At 36.8% G+C, this 24478-nt stretch overlaps 2 protein-coding genes across 3 annotated transcripts; one reads left to right on the top strand and one right to left on the bottom strand.

The window, feature by feature from the left end:
- Window positions 1-1381: 1381 nt before the first annotated feature.
- LOC117618647 lies at window positions 1382-7678 on the bottom strand. Of its 2 annotated transcripts, none has more exons than XM_034348317.1 (7): window positions 7541-7678; window positions 7349-7428; window positions 6893-7207; window positions 6545-6665; window positions 5951-6387; window positions 4540-4855; window positions 1382-2816 (listed from the first exon to the last, which is right to left on the bottom strand). In XM_034348317.1, exons 4-7 carry the CDS (start codon window positions 6650-6652, stop codon window positions 1587-1589), a joined length of 2091 nt encoding a protein of 696 aa, XP_034204208.1. In that variant the 5' UTR covers window positions 6653-6665; window positions 6893-7207; window positions 7349-7428; window positions 7541-7678; the 3' UTR covers window positions 1382-1586. The 2 variants fall into 2 exon arrangements, with proteins under 2 accessions (XP_034204208.1, XP_034204209.1); XM_034348318.1 differs by having other exon boundaries at window positions 7349-7425.
- A 6664-nt stretch (window positions 7679-14342) lies between these two features.
- LOC117619132 (UDP-glucosyltransferase 29-like) lies at window positions 14343-15887 on the top strand. The gene has a single exon (XM_034348997.1). It carries the CDS (start codon window positions 14404-14406, stop codon window positions 15727-15729), a length of 1326 nt encoding a protein of 441 aa, XP_034204888.1. The 5' UTR covers window positions 14343-14403; the 3' UTR covers window positions 15730-15887.
- Window positions 15888-24478: the final 8591 nt, after the last annotated feature.

Raw genomic sequence — 24478 nt, 5'->3', positions numbered from 1 at the left:
AATTCTGATTTTCGTTTGACGAGTTTGAAGGTAGCAAACCTTTGTAATATGAGGTTTGGGAATTAAAGTCCTCAGAGTGTGCAAACTGCGGATATTGCAATAAGGCATTTTTGGCATGTCTTTAGAATATGGATGTCCATGATTACATTACCTACCTTAAATGGACGCCTTTTGATTTTGATACATTTTCGACAGTATTTTGTTGTTGTTGTTGTAATGGAATAAGAATGTTACTGGTGTGAGAGGCTCGAGTCATTAGCATATGGGACTGATTTGTGTTGTCCACAGGTGAATCAGTGATGCATCAATAAGCAAGGTAACGGTGGGCCGGTTAATACGTAGTAGGTAGACCATATGTCATACGATCCTAAGTTATTTGGCTTGTGTTAGGATAGTTAGGTCTTTTACTCTGTTTTTTTTTTCTTTTTTGCGAATAGAGTAGATTCATTGATATGAATGCAGATACAAGATTACACAGGAAGAACACTGCTCCCAGAGAAGGGTTCTTGCAGACAAGAAAGTAGAAATAAAACAATAAAAACAACCAGTGCAAGAACGATGAGCAAACTCCGTATGTAATTAAATCCCAGCTCGCTCAGAGTTGAAGCTGACAGGATCCGTAAGAACTCAGGAACCAGTGCTAAATAGAGATCGTGTGGAGAACCAACTCTGAAACATCCATGGGACTGGAAACACCAAAAAGTGAGAGCAATTACCACTCAAATTCCACCTTGACTTTCAAAGGAAATCATAGTATCTCTAGCAACCCCTCACGATCCCACAACACCAAAGGAGTAGATCGCACCAGATGCATCAACTCCACCTCCATGGAAATTCTATACTGTAGTGGTGCAAATTCTAAATAGTGAGGAAGATCACAATAGTATAGATTATTTAGGAATTTATGTGAGTGACAACTCGTAAATTGGGAACTTTAGATATGTAAAACACCTCACACGTGCTAGTAAATTGTTGACTCATTTCCTAATAGCTTAAGACGCTCTTGTTTCATAAGATCCTGGGTTAGAAACCCTCAACTCCTCTTACTCATTTTTAGCTTATTTCTTGCAGAGTAGGGCTACATCTAACCTTCTTCTTTGACTCATGGTGGAGGCCACAAGGTAAAATGAGAAAGTCGAAACCAAGTTGATGGAGGAGTGTTGAATTAGTGCCGAGCCTATAGATAGAGGAAATGTGTACTTTAGTTGAGTTCTCTACTACTGATGGAGGAAATGTCTTGGTATACTTCCTATATAAATAGACGCAATGTGCGTCGAGACTCCAGATAGCGAGAAGTCCCCGGAGTGTATATCAGAAAAAATATTTTTATTTAATATTTGTTTTCCAATCAATTTAACTATTCCATTAGGCCACATACACAAACTCAAAGAATTCTTTGAAAAGTCATTAAACAGAAGACGAAATAAGATGGACATGCGTGTACAGACTGAGTCACCTTCAATAAATACAGAAACCTGATGAGGATACACAGGCAATTAAGAAGAGGGCCCTGACTTCAAAACCTTTCTACAAAAACCACTATTCACTTCTAAGCTTCACACTGAATAAATAGCAATGGCATGCTACTATCTGTACATATTAGGTCGAAATTGATCGTAAAATGAAAACTGATCTGTTGGTGCCCCAACTGGCTTTCTCGGAAGGGCTCTTGTTAGTGCTTCATCAGAGGTTATCCATGGTGTTCGGTCTGGAACAGAGGGATAGTTGGGATAAGGTGGCTGGGCATATCTCAATGAGGGTAACCCCATATCAAAGTAAGGATCAAAATGTGGCTGCAGCGTAGAAACTCTTGACCTAGACTCTGCATAGGGGCCACTAAGAAATCTATTATCAGCAGGAAAATTTGATCTAGTATCAACGGAAGGACTAGTGACAAATGGTTCAGCAGCATTAGCGGGAAAGTTTGGTCTACTCTCAACATAAGCATTGGGGATGAATCGATCAGTAGCATTAGTAGAAAAAGCTTGTCTTGTCTCAATGTAGGGACTGGGGACATATCTATCCGCAGCATTCATCGAAAAGGTAGGTCTCGTCTCAACAAAAGAGCTTGTAACAAGTGTTTCGGGACAATACCTTCCAGACCAAGAAGAACCAAGGAAGCTACTTTGAGTCGCAGCTTCTTCAACTGCAAAATCAGTTGGTAGTCTAAAAAGCCCAGCACAACCAACAGGAATCTCTACTCTGTCTCCAGTTTTCATAACAGGAATAGACGGTTCAATGGATTTATGTACAGATGTACTGTCTACTAGTGGCAATCTAGTCATGTTCTGTTGTAGTGATAGCTTTGCTTGTTTAAGTGCATCCAGTACACCACCCAACCTATCCTGCGAGTCATGAGGCACCAATGCATATAGGTCACTTCTGCTCCCTGAAGCATTTCCTTTATGGAAACCACTGCCTGCAACAGAAGAAGAGGCATCTGATGAGCGGTTGTGGGCTGATCCATGCACGAGTGGGTTAGGATGGAAGCCATGTGAAGGGTGACAAGCATAGTTTTCTAGGCTCTCATGATTTTGCTTTCCATTTTCGGTAGGGAATGCAAATTCTTCAACTTGTGACGGAGCAACAGTGCTTTTATTCAGCTGATCCTGTAACCCTCCCATATCTACATGTGAAGCTGGTAGGAAACCATTTTGCTGAATTTTGAACGTTTCCTTAGGTAGGCAAACATCTCCCTCCTGTGACTTTGTCTCTTGAGCTTGGGCAACCACCACCCCAGCAGAACATGGCGTTTGAGCCTTGATCTCATCTCTTTCCTCAGTGATATCTGAATGGTTCCCAGGGTCACATGAATCCTATATGACCAAAAAACCCACCAGGTTTAGTGCATTAAGATTCCAAACAAGAGGATAATTAATGAAGCGACTTTCTAGGAACCGAAAAAAACAGTTACTGACTAATGCAACCAATGACTGTTTAGAAACAAATGCTACTTGTAGCAAACTAGACATCATGAGGAGAACAACGCCTATTGTATGTTCATTTCCAGACAGGTTAAATTGGTTTTATCTTATTTAAACCCAAAGAAAGTCCTCACTCATACACAAAATACATATCTTTAGAAGACTTGAGGCTAATGCCGTATTCATCAATATTCATTCCCAAAATAATCGCTAGGAGCAAGCGCCTCAAAGCCATGAAAACAAAATACAAAGCTTATGGTAAAGTTGTCTATTTTTAGCAGGATACCATAAAACAACACCAAGCTAACATTAAATTAACAGGTCAATTCTTGGTTGACTATCACTTGACAGAAACCTGAAAATACAACCCGTTAACACAAATAATAACAGCCAACTTAGTCTCAAACACAAATGACTCGAATTTGACATGAAAAACATGTATAACTAGTCCTGTATGAAGCTAATATTTTATTCCATACCTTCACCTAGTACTGTAAGCAACTGACTAGATTGTTTTCATTTTCCTCTTTATGGGAACACAGGCAATGGGTATGTTTATAGATCAAGGAGAGAATTAGTATTGAGTTTCCAGTTCACAATGTAGGTGTCAACCCAAAAATAAAAACAAGCTCCATTAATAAACATTGAGCAGAAGAGGCAGCAGTTATCTCTGATTATCCAGGTTCTGTTTATGATATTGTTGAGTGAGAGTTTGGTGATTAACATGAGTCAGATCTTATACTTGTTGATGAACCTTTGGATCACTTGGAAGATAGATTGCTGAATATACACCTTCCTCGTGTATTTTATTGTGGCTTGACAATTGGAAATTTATTACAATAGTTGGTTGAAAATTAGGAAAACATTTTCCAAAGAGTTTGATGAGTAAAGAAAAAGGTAAGAATTTTATATATATATATATATAAGAAAAGGAATCGATACAAGGTCTCGAAGATAAGGTCATACAAGAAATTCCTGAATTCATTGTTGAAGACGACCCCATAACCCTAAAGTCCCAATTCCTGCGGCAATTAGTGATAATAAAGTGATGAGTGTGCCATTGATGATATTTTGCAGAGGTATTGATTATGTTAGTGCTGACATGTAGTTAATAGTTTTCTGATAATGATGTGGTCGCCCCTCAAATTGTTATGTGCTGTGGATAATGTTATCAATTGTGATGACTTGGATGTTCAAATTTCAGCTTAAGGAGATAAATAAGTTCAGTTTTTAGCTTAAAGTAATAAATAAGTTCTTCGGAACTAAGTGACTTCAACCAATTAAATGTACATTGACTATCAAGCATACTCTAAACCTAAGCTATGCAATACCAAACAAACAGTTGAAAATTATGATGTTTTGAAAACATTTTAAAGAAACATGTGCTGAATTATATTGCATCACTTAAATAGGTCAAGCATGCCTAAACAAAATTGGAAAATGGTGCAATCATGCTCAATTCAAGAAGACTAACATGTGGCCTAGCACTACATAGTCCAGAAGGGCATATATTACAAGCATTCAGCCGATATGCAGAACAGCAGTGATAAGTTTTTAAGTCAAAGAAAAAGCATTTACATGGTCTATGACATCAACAGTTTCAGATAAAGCATACCGGTGTACTGGTGTTATTTTCTCTAAACTTCTCTTCCCATTCCCTTTGAGCCTTTTCCATCTCTTCATTTTCACAAATAAGTTTCGCCTGATGTTCTAGTGCTTTTTCCATGTCTTTCTCTCTTCCATGCCCATTGAAATCCAGGTCACTATCTCTTTGATTTTCTTTGGTCCTTGAGAGTGAATCATTGGATAAAACCTTCTCTTCTGGGAATTCAGAACCTTCTCTCAACTTCTCAGATCCACCATTTGAGAAATTTGGAAGCCCTTCTGAAGAAGCACCAACTCCATTTTCATGAGAATCAAACTTGTCTGATCTGAAAATTACAATCAAACCATCATACTTAAAACTAAGAGTTATAAACTTATAAAGAGCTCACGCACCAAAAAGTTTCAACTGGAAAATCTGTTTTCTTTCTTTATTTTCCGTTTCCAAATTCATATATTGTATTATAGTGTTGGAAGAATATCAAATAATAATAACTTTATGAACATTATGATATAAATCTAGCATGGATTGTATATCAGCGACTGCAGTGTTTATAACGCAACAGATATGAGACTGTTACATATAGTTGAGGCTGCCTCCATTTATTAATTGTTGAAAATAATATAACATTTCAAAATCTTTTAATTGGTTTACACTCTCGTCTTTCGTTCCTTGATTCTCATATAGCATTAATCATGTTTCAGTTTAAGAAAGAAATCAAAGCTTATATGCCCAGTGTTTTGGCTTAAGAAAAAGACAGACAAAAGCTATTGTTAATTGATTTACTTTCTCGTATATCCATACAGTCCCCTTATATTTTATATCCTATAGGTCGATCAGATATGGATGGTTAAGGTGCGCAATAGGTGTTAGAATTTTATATGCATATCAACCGATCAAATATGATTGAGGGACGAATACACAAGTCCTTACTTTCAACTTCTTTCAATCGCTTTCAATTGTATATATATATATATATGGAAACTCATTAAAGAGGATCTTCTGGTTTTAAGAAAATAAATTACCACATTATGGGATCACCTTCCCCATAGAAAATCAACACTTTCCAAAGCCTGTTTTCAATAAATAAGGAATTATGATAGAATGACTATCATCACATTACTTTGTTTATCAAAACCATTGCTTCTGCCTACCTATTTAAAGAAAAATAGATGGCTAAGGGTTTTGGTTTTAAATTTTATTGATTTATTTTAATGAATGGTACATGAAAGTAAAAGTGAAAAAGTAGAGGGTTCGTTTCATTGGACCACATTGTGGGTCCCCACAATGTGCTCTTTTTCTTATAGTGAGGACATCCACATTAAATAATTCTCCTAAATCCATACATGCATATATCAAACACACAAGCTTTGTATGTATTATGCACACACAAATAAGAGTAAGGTAAGCCAAATATCCAAACCTTTTTTCTTTGTGTTTTATCTGGCGGCAGGATTTTCCAAGGTGGTGTCTTGGTGAGGAGAAACCAATGGATGAAAAACTGCTACGTCTTCTCACGGACAGATCCTTACACTTTTCACGAGAACGTGGAGAATCAATGCGGCCTTTCCAAGACAAGCTTCTACCAGGTATGAGAGAAGAATCAGCATCAGAACCTGAATGTTCCTCCTGTTCCTTTCTTCGGACCTTCGAAACTACAAAGCTTTCCTCTTCATTTGCCAAGCTATTTCCCACTTTAGATCCCTGGTGCGTTTCCTGATCAGAGCTTGAATCAAACTCCTCCTCAGAAATGTCACTTATCCCCTGGCTCTCCAAAATGGCAAGAACATCTTCTGTGGCTTTCTCAGCCATTTTTCTTTGAAGAGAAACAATCTTAAGTTGCTCCTCCAGTTCTTCTACCTGAATTGTTTACAAAAAAAAAAAAAAAAAAACTATTGTAAAAGTAGTACAAGTGAATGGAGAGAGAGAGAGACAGAGAGAGAGAGAGAGGTTGGGGTTCTTTGAAAAAGAAATAACAAGATAAACTCCATAGACTTTGCCACAACATTAAATATACCATTCGTTCCAGCTCATCAACTCTCTGTCTTGCACTTCTTGAAACAGACCTCTCGGCCAACAACCGAGCCCGAAGAAATTCGATAGTCATTGCAGTGGAATCCTCCATGCCCAAATTACTCCTGATTTGTATGGAAACTATTTCATTAGCACCAAAACGAAAATGCATAAAATCAACAAGATGACGAATAAATTGTTGTGTGAATGTGCTTATGCATATGCATATTCTTTAAAAAGGAATAAAAGAATAAATCACTCTTTCAAACAACCCATAGTTGCCTAATTGGTTGACCCCCTACGAATTTTGATCTGGATCGAGCGTACTCAATTCCAGAGGCGAGAACAGTACCTGATAGACGACGTCGCTGCTACACAACAGTACCTGACCACCGACAGCAGACGAGCAATCGAGGGCACAAGAGGGGGAGTGCTATAGTTGATGAGGCACGTTTGATTCTTGGCCTCTTGGAAGATATTGGGTTCGGAGAGGATTTTTTTTGGACGAATAGATTCCAAGAGGTGGGATGGGTGATAAATGGATAGGCGTAAGAGCAGTTCCAGCGGACAGCCCAGCCAGGCAAAAGGCCCCCTGGTCTCCCAAAATCAGCTCCAATTTCTTTGCTTTTCTTCAGCTCTCTTCAAACCCAAAAAGTAGAAAGGCATGCTACAGAAAAGAAAATTATTAACCAACATAGAGACGGAGATAGTATAACACATCCATATGAGATAAAGGACCTCAAACATTGAAACCCTCATATCAAAAAACCCAAACCAAAGAAATGAGAGATGCCCAGATGATCCTTACCTCTGATTTTGCGTGTCCTGATTAGAATTGTTCATTTTCAAGAAAGATTAAACAGAACCCCCAACTTCAAAATTGAGCTGCTGCAATCATGAAAGACAGGGAATCACTTCAAATTACAGAGATTTTAACATCAAACGAATGAAATTGAAGAGCATCCCGATGACAAAATGCACAAAAGGAAATTTGGCTTACCTTAGAAGGAAAGCTCCATCAATGATGAACCCTAACGGGGACTTTTACTTTCACTGTCGAGAGGGAGTTGGGTCCGTTGAGAATGAACAGAGGAAGCTTCTTTGTCGCGACCATTTGAAGAATGACGGTGCAAAAGCAATAAACCAATGATGTCTTTGGTCCTTGGAAAAAAAAAAAAACATGATGTCTTTGGTCCAATTGGGACATTTCCTTTTTAGTTTTTCTTTTCTTTTAGCCTTAATTTTCTTTCAGTGATCTCGAAACTGAGGTCAAATTAATGTTTGATAGTCCACCGTCACCTCGTCAAAATTAACAACATGAGTAGGATGTTTTAGTAATTGGAATATTTGTAGAAATCTCATCTAAACTTATACATTATTTTTAATTTGTCACTTTAAAGAAAAATTTAAGTAAAATATCACCTTAAGTTTTCAAAATTTATGATTTTCACCTTAAATTATATGAAAAAGAGGATTTACATATTGGAAAGACTAAAATATCCTTCAAAATGGATGGAAAGTTGGATGATGTTAAAGTCAAGTGACAAATCATGGATTTTGAAAACTTAAGGTGACATATTGCTTAAATTTTTCTTTAAGATGACAAATTGAAATTGATGTCCAAGTTCATATAACATTTCTACAAAAATCCCTTAGTAATTTCTACCTCGTGGGCCATTTTCTACCAATCTCAATGGGTGATGCAACAAAGTGCAGCCCACCTTCACACAAATTGAATTAAAATTTTGAGAAATAAAGTTAAAATTTGGGGATTGAGGTTTTCAACGTTGTCATCTAGTGAGATTCGATTATGAAGACTCGACAAATCATAGTAATCAAATTAGAAGAAATCAAAATTTAGGAAGGAGTTCTAATATTGTAGAGATTTAACTTGACAATAATTATGTCGAGGGAATCAAGAGGTTGTCAACCAGAGTATCGTGAGAAACTTGATATAGAAATGGATACTCAAGTACTTGAATGATGTGATCTAGTATCACTTACCTATCAAAGAGTGGTGGTAATTTACTTGGAACACACTAATATGGCTCGTGTTGAAGAAACTCCAATAGATAGGAATAAAGAGGCTCCAACTGTAAGAGACCAAGCTAAGGACTCTGATACAGTAAACAGTGAGAATTTGGGGGCATAGAATGGTGAGGAACATATGGAAGCCAATAGTGAACATGAGGATAAGGAAGAAGGGTCAAGTGAACATGAGGGTCGATCCAGGGCCGAACCTGCATGTTGCTCAACCCATTGCCGATCCCACAAGTCACTCACCCCACACGCAACTGGTTGAACCCAATATTTCGTGAGAGATGGGTGAGCCCAACTCCAGATTTGATTCTAAGTCGTTTTCAACCATTCTATCACCCCCCCTAGTTGTTCCCAAAGCTTCTAAAACTCTTCTAAACTTCATGCCTATTATTAGAACTCATCAAAAACTCAAAATGGAACCAAAATCGTAAACACCCACACTTGAAAAATTACTCTATCCACCCAACCCAAAAATCAAACTTCCAATTCAATTCCCCTATCACTTAAGTGACTCAAAATACTCTTCAAGGGACTAGAATCACACAAACACAAAGTTTAAAAAAATCAAAAATCCGAAATTGACTCTCCTTGGCGATTTTTCTTCTCTTCCTCCTATTCTACATTCTCTTCCTCAACCAACTCCCATCTCCTTCATCCTACAATCTTATCTTAGCTTAAGAAATCATTACACTTAGCCTAAACTAGATTATTCATCTTTAATAGGTGAACAACTTACCCCTAATTGATATCAAGATTAGATTTTGAAGGGAATGTATAAGGGAAGGGGGGAAGAATGAATGGAAGAGTATAGTTTTGCATACACGTTGCAGATTCCTTTTTTTTTCCCCCTAGAAGGGTGTTTTGGTAATTTTCACACATAGGGGTATTTTGGTCATTTTGGCCCAAAAATCAGAAACGATTACCTACATGTTAGTTGAGTCGACTACTATCGTACTACCTAAGAATCATAATGGTCTCACCTCAATTTCTTAAATATCTTTTGAAAAATTCACAAAATGTTACATAAGAGCATTTTTATCCAACTTGAAATTACACACTTAATCCAATAGTCTCAATCCAAAATCACTTGATAAAATACCAATAATCATTCTTCACTGTAATATTATTATTTTTCACTGAAATACGAAAGTCCACCTTTAATTTTTTTTGGGGTATTACAAATGGGCCTCGTGAACTCGTAATCATCCATACCACAACTCGCTCAGCAAGCCCCAAGAATTCGTGTAGTTTGGGCCCACTTAAGCTTGTAGCGTGGCTTTGTGCCAAGATAAAGGTTTTTTGCTTGGCGCATGTTATTTGGCATGCTTGTGCTCGAGCTTTGCCGTATTGTAATAGGCTATAGCCGGGTCAAATGGCACTCGACGGGATTATAAGCGCGGGTTCATAGAGCCATTACATTTTATGGGCTTGTTATGACCTTTCTGCGTGGCGGATTACGTATTTTCTTGGCGTGGTACATGGACCATAACTTGTGCAAGCGTACAAGACAAACTCTTGCATACCCCAATCGGGCTTCTTCCCCAGTTAAGTGTTGTATTGGGCTAAAAATATATTTGGACCTAGCTTTAGATTTTTTGAGTCTCAACAAGTCCTAAAGCTTAAAAAAACTGAAAAAAAACACAAAATAAATTAAAAGCACAAATTTAATTTAAAAAAATTTAAAAAATCATAAAATAAAAGGGTACAAAATAATATGTAATTATACATCAATCAGTAACTGCATGATACTTGAACAACTAATTCTAAATACATGAAATAGGAACCTACTGTTCTCATAAGCAAGAAATTTTTGACAAGTGTGTTTAGGCAATTCCAAATATTAACATTTCCACAACAGCATAGATGCCCAAAGCCCACACCTGTTCCGTGCATGAGATAAGCATACTTTTGTGGCATGGACAGCTTTGATAAAATATCTTATAGCAGTCAAATGCTTGTTGTTAGACATAGCAATGTTGTACACGACTTATTAACAAGATAAGATTTCGTAAAAAAATTTGGTATTTAGATTCGAGTTATCGTTTTGTGTTGATATCGTGTTGATCCGTTAACCACACACTAAACTAATGGGTTCTGTCGTGTCAATTCGCAAATATCTGTTAACCCGTTAAGCTCAAGGGCATTTTTGTAAATTTATCTCTTTCTTTTTTTAATTTTCTTTTCTCTCCTTCTCTTTCTTCTCTTTCGTCTCTTTCTCCCGCATTCCCCCTACTCTCTCTCTCTGCCACCTAGATTCCTTGGTTATGAGATGAAAAACGGATGATAATAATAAAGTGATTACTCTTCTGAAGTGATAAAAATCAATCACAATTGCAAGGGGAATGACAAGGAAGATGAGCACAGGAGGCTTGTTACCAACAATGGCCTCTTGCAAATCATTGAGCAAACTTGTATGCATTTGGATCTGAACCCTTGATCCAAGACTCCGGCTGGATCTTTTATGAACTAGTATGGAGGCTGATGAAGCCATTCTTCGTGGTGTACTACATCCATTAATATTAATCCGCTGCTCCTTATAACTACTTGCTGGTTGATTTTGGGGAGCAGAAGAGAAGAGATGGCAGTGGTGATGGACGACGACGCACTATGACTGGTTGATTTTTTTAATTGTTTAATATTTCTGTTTTTATTTTTTATACTTAGTTTTTAGTTTTTTTAATTTTTAACGGGTGAAACTGGTCGTATCGTGTGATTCGCGAATTGTAACGTGTCGTGTTCGTGTTTGATATTTTTCACCCGTTTTCTTAACGGGTCGTGTCGTATCAACCCATTAAAAAAAATGAGTTAATACAAATACTGCAAACACGACACGAATGCCAAATCTACTTGTTGTGAGAGGCACATAAGTTTGTTATTGACATGCCTAAAAAACAATGATGTGGCCTAGTCCACGGAACAATTCTCACGATGAAGTGCCGTGATTACATCAATGCAGTGTAGTCAATACATAAACCACTATGTAAATTTATAAGATACATGAATGTCTAATGCAATGTGCATTTATAAGATAGATGGACATCCAAATTTAAAATAAGCACTATGTAAATTAGTGGCATTTAGTTATAAAATCATCAAAGTGAATGAGATAGTACTTATCTGTATGTAGTCCATCCAAGTATAATTTCGCCCATTCCGGCTCCTCTTATTCAAATGCATTGCTAATTACAAAAGATACTTTGAAGCTCAAGTCAGTGTTTGTTCAATGAACTCTCAATGCTCAAATTTTTCATACCTTTGGTTGAGGCTCTGTTGGGCTTTTCTAGCGCTTCAAGCCCTTGGGTTCAACTCCACCTCCCTGGCTTTGCGCATCCCATCCTCCATTTCATAATCGTGGGTAGTCGTTTGGTCGGGTTATGCCCTCCCTACCTCGCACTTCTCTAGTGGGAAGGAAGTCCAACTAATCCACGTCTTCACTTGCTTTTAATCATGTAAGTTCTGTCATGCCTTTATTCATTAACACTAACCTTGATTCAACATAGCTTCAAAAGGTAAGATAGAAATTTTTCTCCAGTGGGGTGAGATATTTGTATGAGTAGGGTAATTGACTGCTAGGGAAGGGACCTCTATTTATATGCATTTACTTAAGTGTCTTGGCCATTAAGAAACACTTAAGTAATCCAGTTTGCATTAGAATTGGTCGTTTTAATTCATATGGAATTAGGAATTCTCAAGGTTCTTATTTTCAATTCAAACACTCTTTTAACAAGAACTGTAGATAATGTTTAAGTCTATACTCCTAGATCAATGTAAACTGCCATTAGAAGATCACAAACATGGTTAAAACAAGATATTATCTTACAAATCGTGCCACATGAATTTGGCCATACTACGTGGGATTTGATTTTCGGTCCCCATAAGTGACGAGGGAACTAAAACCACCTACAACCATCGATTAACTTTGGTTTGTTCCTTTGAAACTTTTCAAATGCTTGACTGTTAGCTGTTTTAATATAGCTGTACTTTGTCCTTTTGTTTTAGGCTTTCAGAATCTTGCTTGGTTGCGTGCAATTTGAGCAATCTTTACATGGTCTTCATTATTCCGCGTGAATTAATATTATTATCACCCAACAAATCAAGAGCTTTGCATTTAACAAGTGGTGTTGTAGTTGTCTGCATTTATTAAATATAACACAAACCTCATTTTCGAAGTCTCTAACTTTTCCAGATGGCAAACGGTGGTCGGATTCCATCGTAAAAAAATGATTCTCGAAAAACCTAATAAAAAATAAAAAAGATTCAAGGGGTAAAAAATGATTGTTCATTTCACTCTAATTAATATGTCATATGTGACGTGGAAAAACAGCCTGTTTGATAACCATTTTAATTTTATTTTTTAATTTTCATTTTTTATGGTAGAGTATAAAGGAAAATGAGAGTGAGAATTAGAGCGAGGGTGAGATTGAGAGAGATGAGAGGATAGGAGGAAAGCGTAACAAAAGTGAAAATAATTTCAAATATATTTCAGTTTTTAGTTTTTGTTTTCACTTTTATTACTCCTTCCTCCCTCTCCTTCCTTCTCATACACACACACAAAACACAAAACGAGTAGGTGTATGCATGAAACATGTGAAATTGAAATACAACGAGGATAACATGACAAGAAATTTCTCTCCATGCACATGTAGTAGTAGAAAAATGTGCCCGGTTAAAACCCTTCAGCTTGGGGGACTTGTCATTGCCAAGGAGGTTAGATTAACTGTGTGCTCCAGATTTCCCTGAACACTGAATGCACATGCAATATGGCAGAAGAGTCCAGGAAGGGACGGACCATAAGCATGACTAACCAAAGCCACCACTCATATGGCTGTTTTTTAAGCTGCTTAAAAAAAAATTTATAGCCCAGCTAATTGAATAATCTACCCTTCCAAGAAATTCTTTGCACTGCATGTGGAGAAAAAAAACGGAGAAGACGAAAGTTGCACATTTCTACACATAGAGAAAAAAAAGAGAGAAAACAAAGAATGCACACCTTGTGGAAAAAAAGAAAGAAAAGTAGAAGAAATTGTTTATGACTGTTTCTTAGAGCTATCGACTTTGTCACCAAACTCATATAGATAATGAATCAATAATGAATTATTTTAATTCTATGAAGACTCGAAAGGTACAACTTATATAGTGTTATTTTAGGAGTAAGGTTTATTACGCCCCCTTAATTAGATGTATTATTATTTTCTGTTATCAATGAAATTATATCGTACTGTCGAATTTTCTATATACTTAGTATGTTTATATATGTAAAGTAAATTTAGCCCAATCAAATTTGAAATCCTAAGTCTGGCCTAGATAGAAGAGCCAATAATCTGAAACATTCCAACGAATTCATCCCAAGTACGTCCCCATTCAATCTGGAACTTTCGCACGTTTTTCTACTAACTTCTATTATGATTTGAATGATGTATATCAAGCATACCATCACTACAAATATCTCCAAAAAATTAAAACAAAATATTAGCCAACAGTCACGCAGTTCCTCAAGAAAATAAGTCAAAGGAATTGCCTGAGTCTATCCCTGGAAGAGCCAATAATTGCGAATTCATCCCAAGTACATCCCATTCAATCTGGAACTTTCGTACGATTTTTTATAAACTTCTATTATGATATGAACTGTATATCCCATCTATATCTGGAAATTAGAATTAATTATGCACTGACACAACACGTTTGTGGCTCATGACTCATCCTTCTCAAGAAAACAAACTATATATATGAGGAGGCCATAGGCCAACCCAACCAGTGCCTCAAGAAAAAAGAGTCAGGAAAAAAAAAAAAAAAAAAAAAAGGGATTCTTCTCAAAATCCAACCATGGTCAGTGTTCTTATGCTTCCATGGCTAGCTCACGGCCACATATCTCCCTTCCTAGAGCTAGCCAAGACGCTCACCAATAAGAACAAGGATTTTTACATATTTATTTGTTCCACACCCGTAAATCTCAGCTCCATCAAACCAAAACTCTCTGAAGAATACTCTCATTGCATTGAATTTGTGGAACTACATCTTCCACATGATGACTTGCCACCTCACTACCACACTACCAATGGCCTCCCTCCCCATCTCATGGCCACTCTCAAAAAGGCCTTTGACATGGCCAGCCCCAACTTCTCCAACATCCTCAAAACCCTAAAGCCGGATTTGCTCATTTACGATTTTCTTCAACCATGGGCACCCTCTCTTGCTTTGTTGCAAAATATTCCAGCCATAGAGTTCAGCATCATGAACGCTGCGCTCTTGAGTTCAGTTTGTGCTCACGATCTCAACAATCCTACTGCCAAATTTCCTTTGCATCTTCGGGATTACGATATTCGAAAGTTCCACAATCAGTGTGAGTTTTCATCAAATGGCATCAAGGATGGAGACCGCATACAGCAATGCTGTGCTCGATCTTGTAAGATCATTTTGGTAAAGACATCTAGAGAGATTGAAGCAAAATATGTTGATTATCTCTCTGATTTAGTGAAGAAGAAGATTGTTCCTGTTGGTCCTCTTGTTCAAGACCCAATGGGTCAAACACTTGATGAGGAAACATGGATCATGAAATGGCTGAACAAAAGAGAGAGGTCTTCAGTTGTGTATGTTTCCTTTGGCAGTGAGTACTTTTTGTCCAAGGAGGAAATAGAAGACATAGCTCATGGGTTAGAGCTTAGCAAAGTGAGCTTTATTTGGGTTATAAGATTCCCTAAGGAAGAGAAAGGTATTAGGGTTGAAGAGGTGTTACCAGAAGGGTTTTCAGAGAGGGTGGGAGAGAAGGGAATGATAGTGGAGGGCTGGGCCCCACAGTCAAAAATATTGGAGCATTATAGCGTCGGTGGGTTTGTAAGTCACTGTGGATGGAGCTCAGTGTTGGAGAGCATCAAGTTTGGTGTTCCAATTATAGCCTTGCCTATGCTTTATGACCAGCCAATCAACGCTAGACTGGTGGAGGAGGTGGGTGTTGGAGTGGAGGTTAAGAGAACAGCAGAAGGCAGTTTCCAAAGTGAAGAGGTAGCAAAGGTGATTAGAGATGTGGTGGTGGATAAAATTGGAGAGGGTGTGAGAAAAAAGGCATTGGAATTAAGAGACAACATGAAAAATAAAGAGGATGGAGAGAGAGATGGGGTGGTGGAGGAGTTGATGCAACTTTGCACCGGATAGGAATCAAGTACGACGTTTAGCATATAATTTGCAATTTGTCTAGTCACTAAAATATTAATGTTGATGTCGGTTTTCTTTGTATGTGTGAGAACAATATTACTATGAAGACCAAAGTTTGTATGTGTTCCATAAGCAATAAAATTGCCAGCTTTTATATATTATTAGACTTGTTAGTTTCTTTTCAAAGAGTAAGTCGGGCTTTTTCTTTTTCATAGCGATTCGAACTTGAAATTATTATTCTGCTCAAGACTTTTTTTCACTTACTACTGGGTTTGCTTTAAATCTGGGAGTTTTAAGTACGCGGTTAGACCAAACTGCCTACATAAAGCTTCCACGTTTCTCTTTTCTTCCAACTTTTTGTCGATCATGACTCGTCTCGTCTCCATCACTACACACCTGTACAGAGACAAAGGAATAAAAAATACACACCTGTACAGCGACAAAGGAATAAAAAAATTGAATTATTCTCAGCCAGAACTGCTCAAGCCATAACTCTTTGAAAACTGCTCTCTAGCCACTGTCAAAATCATGATACTTCCATGAAGAAAAATTGTTGTCAAATAAAAATATATAAATTGTGGCACTCTTCCCCTTATAGGTCACGTCCTGTAAGTCCAGATATTTTTCTTTTGGGATCATTTAACTTGATCATGATTAGGGGTAAGCGCGGTTCAGTTTGGTCAGGTTCTCACTTCAAATCGAAATCAGAATTGATATTATTTAACCGGTCCAGTTCGGTCTAGTTTAGGCAAAAAAAATTTCAAAAACAGGCCGGTTCCGGTTTTGAACCGGATTATTATTATATTTTTTAAAACTTTAAAAAAAAAAAATATTTTTTTAAAATATTATAATAAATAACTTATTTTTTTGGTTTAAAAATTAACAAATAATCCAATTCATACATTTATTAAATTTTTGAAGTTGAACTTGGAAAAATAGTGATTATAAAATTTAAAATATGGCATTAGATTTTAAAATTTTGTAAAAATAAAAATATATATATGACCGGTCCGGTCTGGTGCAGTGGGGTGTAAAACCAGAATCAGTTCGGTCTGGTTTCGGTCTGGTTTGTTGACTTTTTTGGTCAACCTATTTTTTTTCACCGGTTCGGTTCGGTGTTCCGATTTTTCGGTCCCGATGCCCACCCCTAATCATGATGACAAATTTAACAAAAAAATATATATAAAGTAAAGGCTTTCTAGGAGTTATGATCCTAAACAAGGTCTAAAATATCAAGAGTTTTGAAAATATCGATGGTTCAAAAACACGGATATATCAATAGAAATATCGATAAAAATTGAATAAAATCAAATTGTGAGAAAAACTTGGAAATTTTTATTGAAACTTTAGAGGATGTTTATTTAGTCAATTTTCTATTATTTTATCACAAAAAATTGGAATAAAATGCATGGCATGATGGGTTTAAGTGATTTAAGTTGATTATGTAGCAACCTGACAAACACTGTGTCTTTAAAAAATATGTAGTAATTAGTGCAAGAAAATTAAACACACCATAATTTTTTAGTTATAATAATTTACTACAATATATTACATATGATAAGATATATGAGTTTGAAAATATATATATATATATAAGTAACTTAGTACCACATAGAAAGAATTCCTATTAAAGTTAAAACTTAGTATCACATATAATGAACAATATTAAAACTCAATAGTGAATAATAATACAACTCCATAATATATAACCTAAAAAAATACAACTCCATAATAAAATAATAAATAACATTAAACATATGCCTAAATTTATCATTAGGGATTTTTTTAATATGAAAATTTATCCTAGATAATATTAGCTTGCAGAAATTTTTAGGACCATATAAATATTACACGTCGTAGCTTTATTAACAAACTCGTTTGCAGCATGTTGGATAAGGCTCACTAGGTGGATGAGACAGAGAGGGTTCAAATCCCCTTGTGTGCAAAACCGCCATTTCTCAACAATTTTAATTTATTTATCGATAATATCGCGATACATTGCCCAAATAAAGCATGAACGAGTAGGAAATTATCGCCTCCGACATTATCGCGAAAATATCGATATATTAACGATATTTAAATGGATATGTGCACACGTAAGTGTTGGAGCAACTTATGTTACCTTTTTTCGGTCAAAATGAGGGAGAAAAATACCCGAAGCTCTCTCCCTCTCCACTCTCTATATTTTCTCTACACGGCTCCTGCCGCCCAGTTCACACCAAACATACATCTCCGTACCCTTTTGTTAAAGGATCTAGAAGTCAATATTCTCCCCCGTGATTATTTGCACAAACAATCTATATGCATAAAGTAAAGTAATAGATAGAGAATGGCAAAACATTCAAAATACCAGAAAATGACATTGGTTAATGCAAAAACTAAGAATTGAAATTATAAATTAAATGAGGATAATATGATAAATTCACACTTTTTCATATAAAAAATTTAAAATAAAATTAGATAATGAATCTTATTTTTATGAAACACAACTACCTATTATCTTTTTTAATTCTAAAATAAAATAAAAAATTTAAAAAAATCCATCATCGAAGTCCACAGTATATATAATTGCTTATTATTTGGTCATAAAGTATTCTAGTGTTATGCAAAAATCCATCATCGAAGCCAACGGTCTACCTTGCAGAGTCCGTACAACCGCATGCCCTATTCCAAATCAGGGCCTACCCAATTTTACCACTGCACCCTAGGGATGGCAAAAATTCCCGTAGGGGCGGGTCCCCGTTGGGCCCCCGACCCTAACGGAGGGAGATTTTGTGACTAAATGGGTATCGGGTACGGGAATCCCCGAACTTGAAAAATCCCCGACTGGTATGGGGAGGGGATGGTATTGGCGTCCCCATCCCCGAACCCGACCCGAAAATATATATGTTTATATTTAAATAAATAAATAAATATTTATAATATTTATGTTTAACCCTAAGTTAACTTCCCTCTTCTAATTCTTCCTAATTTTCTATAGAATTTCATATTGATGTGATTTTGAATAGTTGAGTTGAACTTTATAGTTAATTTGGATGTGTTGAATGATAATTTAATATGAAACTTAATATTAAAATGTATGATAAATATTTTTTTATGCAAAAAAATAGGGGATTCCGGGCGGGTATGGGGGATAGTCCCCTGACGAGGACGGGGACGGAGATTCCCCGAAACCTAATAAACGGGGATGGGTTAAGGGACGGGGGCGGGGATGGAGAGCGGGGATGTGGATGATATTGTCATACCCGGCCCCTACCCGACCCGTTGCCATCCTACTGCACCCTTTCCCTGCCCAAAATTATCAAGACACACATGCACAACGCCATTGAAGTTGAGAGAGGGAAAGCAAAAATTGAAAGAAAAAAGATAGAGAAACTCCTAACCTATGAGAGAAGAAGACAAAGAGCATAGAGGGTTGAGGGTTGAGTTTTTTTGTTTTTGTTTTAATTGTTTAATTTTTAATTTAAACTAATTTAGGAAAAAAAAAAAAAGACTAAACACTTGAAAGGACCAATGTCAAGGACGAATCTAGAAATTTTACTAGCAACTGGCATCTTTACGCGCGTACGGGAGACTTTCCCTATCACGCGCATAGCGCAACCTATAATTTGTTTTAAAACAATTTCCTATCACACGCCTAGCGCGACTCAAAATTTAACAAACAAAACCTAAATCATAAAAACTTAACAATAACAATTAAAATAAAAAATTAAATAAAAATAAAAAGAGAAACTTACTAATATTGAAGAACCACTGAAGATATATTGACACAATTTTGGAGAGGAAGAGTCATTTCTTCTTTGGTTCTCTCGTGCTTTTAGGCTTTTAGGCTTTTAGGCAATTTTTATTTTTATTTTTGTTTGGCTTGGATTACTTCCTGGTTGGAGGCGTGATTTTTGTTTGGTTAGATGGTTGGAGGCTTTTGTTCTATTATTTTCGTTTTTTTTTTTGGGCTTAGTGGATTCCTTATCCACATCTTTTGTGTGGGGTTAAAGATGGCTAAGTGGGTAGCCTCCTTTTTATATTAGAGTGATAGGCTGACTTATGTATAGAAGGGTAGGCTGGTTTCTAAAATTCCTATGTTAGCCTGCACCTTTAAGCCTATTTATTAAATTAGGAATGTGATGGAGCCCACTCCAGCCCAACTGTATATCCGTCCTTGACCAATTTGCCCCACATTTTGAAGGAAAAAAGTAACAAAAGTTATCCACTTTTGTTACATACGAAAATAGAGTTGAGGGACTAAAGCTCAAGTGGATACAAAGTTCAGGGACAATAGCTCCTAAAGATGGATTCGAATATGGGATGTGTTTCTGAATTGAGAAAATAAATATTACTAAAATAAATAGTGAGTTGATTTTTGTCGATTAGACACTTCGAAAATCAAAAATTCTAATTTGTGCCCTTTTCATACCAAAATCATGATACTTCTATGTCAATTTTTTTAATTCAAGAAAAGAGAAATTCGAACTTAGCATCTCCCACAACATACATTAAATGAAGAACTAGTATAAACCAAGAAAAGGACAATATCACCTTTTCATAACCAATCAAGACTCCTATAAAATTCACAGCAACATGGTCTATCACATTAAAATAGGTGGGCGAGTTGCTAATACTTGCATACAAACTCAATGAGAATGACTAATGCTAGAAGTTTTATTGTGGTTGTAGTTTTTTTTTGTTGGTGATTTCATCGTACACACAGGTAGAGATTGAATGTTTTATCTTTGTGGGGTGGGAAGTTTAAGTTGAAATTTTATCATTTTCCTTATTATCTTCGTCTATATAAAAGGACTGAAAATTATTGTACTTAAGCATGTAGGGATTTCTCTTTTTTTTTTTTTATTTTTTTTTTTTATATATATATTTTTTTATAATGGTCTGAAACATGTAGGGATTTCGAGTTACCTCTTTTTGGTCCTTTTCGATGTGGGATTGTTGGTCCAGTGATGGCGTGGCATCTTCAAAATGGATGGCTGGTCGGATCCTCATGCTTTTGTATTTCCTCTTAGGAGTAGCGCGCGCTTGATGGGACACACAGTGGGTCTTGTCCCATGTGTCATTAGGCCTCTCAAGGGTGAGTTGATTGGTTCGGTTTGTCAAGCCGCAGTTGTGTGGTTGCTTTCTAGGCCTGGGTTGCCTTTCTTTACCTTTTCTAGGCCTGGGCAGGCTTATGGAAGATGGGAGCTTCTATAGTGAGTGGAAAGTTATAAGGGGTGTTTTTGAGGGGTATGTAGGAGCCGAATCCAACGGTGAGTTTTTAAAAGAGGGTGCATGTAGAATCGGGTTGAAATCTAACCCGTTAGAAACCCAATTTCAGTTGAAGATCTTTCCCTCTTTCCCTGTCTGTGAAAAACTCAAGAACACAATCCTCTCTTTTTGAATGTAAAGCAAACCCACAATTAGAAGGATCCAAAGCTCCCAAACCCTATAGTCACTCCATTGTCATCAGCTCCTTGGGAGGCCTGCGATCTATGGTATCCTCGGTATTACGATTAATGGCTCTTACCTAGCTGTTGCCCTGTTTTGATTCTATGGCTCAAGTGAAAACCCCTTCTCTTTTTCATTCAGTAGACAAGATTCCAGATGAAAGCAAAGTAGCATATCTCTTTTTGTAGCTAGAAGCCGCAGCAGCAGTTGTTCCTCGATTTTGGTAGAGATGGAGTCTCAAATACCAAAGAGTCTTCTCTAATGTCCACCACATTCTTTCCAGCTGACCGACTTCAGAGGTCCCGATTGATTTTGAGAGGTAAGTTCACTTGCTAGATTGATTTTATTGGGTTTGGTTTATTTTTTGTGAGGGTGGGAAATTCGTCATTTGTGGCATCAATAATGCGTCATTTTTGGAATCAATAATGTGTCATTTCCTTATGAATATTCAATATACTTAGTTCATTGTTGTTGGTCGGGGTGGAAAATTATGAAATGTAGGTAAAAGAACCTAAACTTAGGCTTAATGACATTAGGAGTAAGCATTTGGAGAGGATATTGGGTGAAGTTCTGTAATTGGTGGTTTGAATTACATTTGTGTTCTTAGTTGAACATGTTGGTTCTAATGTTATTTTTTCCAGATTATTTCACAAGAGATGACGTAACTATTATTAAATTTTGCTTGCGTTTTGTGTAATCGGAAGTTAGGCTATGCGTATTTTGTGTCAATTTGGGCAATGTTTTGTGTAAGTGGAATGCATTGATATGTTGTGATGCAGTAATGACTGATTAATGAATGAATAATTGCTATGCAGTAATATAGAAGTGGATCAATAATATACGTAGATAAAATGTCTGGGGGCTCAGAGAGGGATGAATGTGCAACAGCTAATGGGAGGGTTTATATTCCTGAAGTAAGAAATGAGGAAACACCAGCAGTTGGGATGAAGTTTGACTCGCTTGACCTCGTTTACAATTTCTATAATAGATATGCATTCTTAGCTGGCTTTGGTATTCGACTTCATTCCAGCTTTTGGGGGAAAAATAAGAAAGAGATTTTGAGGAAAGAATTTGTATGTTGCAAACAAGGTGCATACAGGAGGGATGAAACTCGGGAGAGAAAAAGACAACGGGGAATAAGTAGATGCAATTGCAAAGCTAAGATTGTGGTTGTGAAGACAAATGGGAGCAAGAAGTATACCATATCTCTTTTTGCAGAGGGACACAATCATAAGATGACACCCTCAGAAAGAATGCATTTATTGAGATCACACCGTCATATTTCAGATTCTACAAAAGTACTCACAAAAAAGTTGGGTTCAGTTAATATTCCCATTCATCAGAAGGTAAGTATTTTTGAGGTGCAATCCGAAGGAATGGATAAAATTGGTTTTATCAAAAAAGATATCTACAATCTTGAATGTAGTGTGAATGGGAAGCTGAGGAACCACGATGTTGAACTAGTGACCGAGTATTTTATGGCTGAACAGAAAAAAATGAGGCTTTTTATTTCAAGATTGAGGGAGATGGCCATGACAAGTTTAGTCGATGTTTTTGGGCAGATGCAACTTCTAGACGGGCGTATGGGTTTTATGGAGATGTTGTTGTATTCGATACCACATTCAACACGAATCGATACGACTTGACATTTGCACCAATGTTGGGAGTTAATAACCATGGTCAGACAATTGTCTTAGCATGCGCATTTTTGAGCAAGGAAACGACTGAGTCGTTTGTTTAGATGTTTGAGGAGTTTAAGAAAGCCATGCCAGGTGGGGAACCTAAAACGATCATTACAGATCAAGATGCGGCAATGGCCATAGCGATTTCAATAGCCTTCCGGACTACATTTCATCGACTTTGCATATGGCACATCACATCAAAGTTCTCTGTTAAGTTACCACATTCTGCTTATAAGGAGTATTGGCGTGAATTTCAAAAAGCCATATGGGATACTGACAATAAGGATGAGTTTGATGCAAAATGGAATATTGTGGTTACAAAGGCTGGTTTGACTGACCACCCATGGCTAAGTTCAATGTTTGATTTAAGGGAATCTTGGGTTCCAGCCTACGCACGACAATTTTTTGCCGATGGAATGTCAAGCAGCCAAAGAGCGGAAGGTTCTCATGGTTTTTTCAAGCAATACATATCAAGGAGAAATTCGTTGATGGATTTCATAATACGATTTGAGAGGGCACTTTCTCATCAACGTGAAAAAGAGTTAGTTGTTGATCACGTAGATGCATTTGAAGTGGCTCAATGTCTTCTACCGATGCCAATGAACAAACAAATGGCTACCTTGTACACAAGGACAATGTTTCAAAAGTTTGAGCAAGAACTAATACAAAGTACAACATGTTTCCTAGAGCTCAAAACAGAGGATGCTTGTAAAGTTGTCTTTAACGTGAGCGAAAGGAAAAATTGGGAAACAAGAGTGGCAGAAGTCGGATATGTCAAAGATTCTGACCACGCATCGTGTAGCTGCAAAAGATTTGAATTTGTTGGAATTATTTGCAAGCACATCCTAGCATTGTTCAGAAGGGACCAGATTGAATATATGCCCGAAAAATATATTTTGAAGAGGTGGAAGAAAACTGCGAAATGTGGATTGGTGTCGATGCAAATGGCAAAGAAATTAAAGACTGTGTAGATCCTGGCCTTCTAATAAAGCGGAGTACAATGTCTCGACTTGCTTCAGATGTGGTTGAGGATGCATTAATGAGTGAAGAAGGATGTGAGCTACTGTCAGAGACTCTAAAAAGTTTGCAAGTGAAGTTGAAGTTGTTGAAGGATGGACCAAGTAATAACGAAGTTGGAGGGTCCAGCTCTCAAACACAATATATGAAAGACCCTAAGAGAGAGAGGTGCAAAGGAAGGTCGAAAGGAGTAACGGGAGCAAAGGAAAAGGCAATGAAGCGAGGGATTAGACACTGTCGGGAGTGTGGACACATTGGTCATGATAGAAGACAATGCCCAGCCTTGAACACACCGTAAGATGCTAACACTATTTGTAATAACATCTAAAATTTGAATAGGTAAAATTTTTATGTGCTTGTGTTTGATGTTTATGCAGGACATCACCGTCGAACAACAACGAATCAACTCCAATACATTGTAGTGACCCATTATTCGACGATTTTGACAGGATGCACGGACCAACTGAATGATTTATATTTGTATTAGACGAAATGTGGTTGTTATGAAGATTAATGATCAGGTGAAGTTTTATAGATTCAGTTTTTGAATATTATTTTGTTTTTGTTCATGTCCACCGATGAGCTCTTACTATGTCCACTGGTAATTGAAATGAAAA

Source organism: Prunus dulcis, chromosome 2 (assembly GCF_902201215.1).
Source record: "Prunus dulcis chromosome 2, ALMONDv2, whole genome shotgun sequence".
Taxonomy (NCBI): domain Eukaryota; kingdom Viridiplantae; phylum Streptophyta; class Magnoliopsida; order Rosales; family Rosaceae; genus Prunus; species Prunus dulcis.
This window is presented reverse-complemented; position numbering and strand designations above follow the sequence as displayed.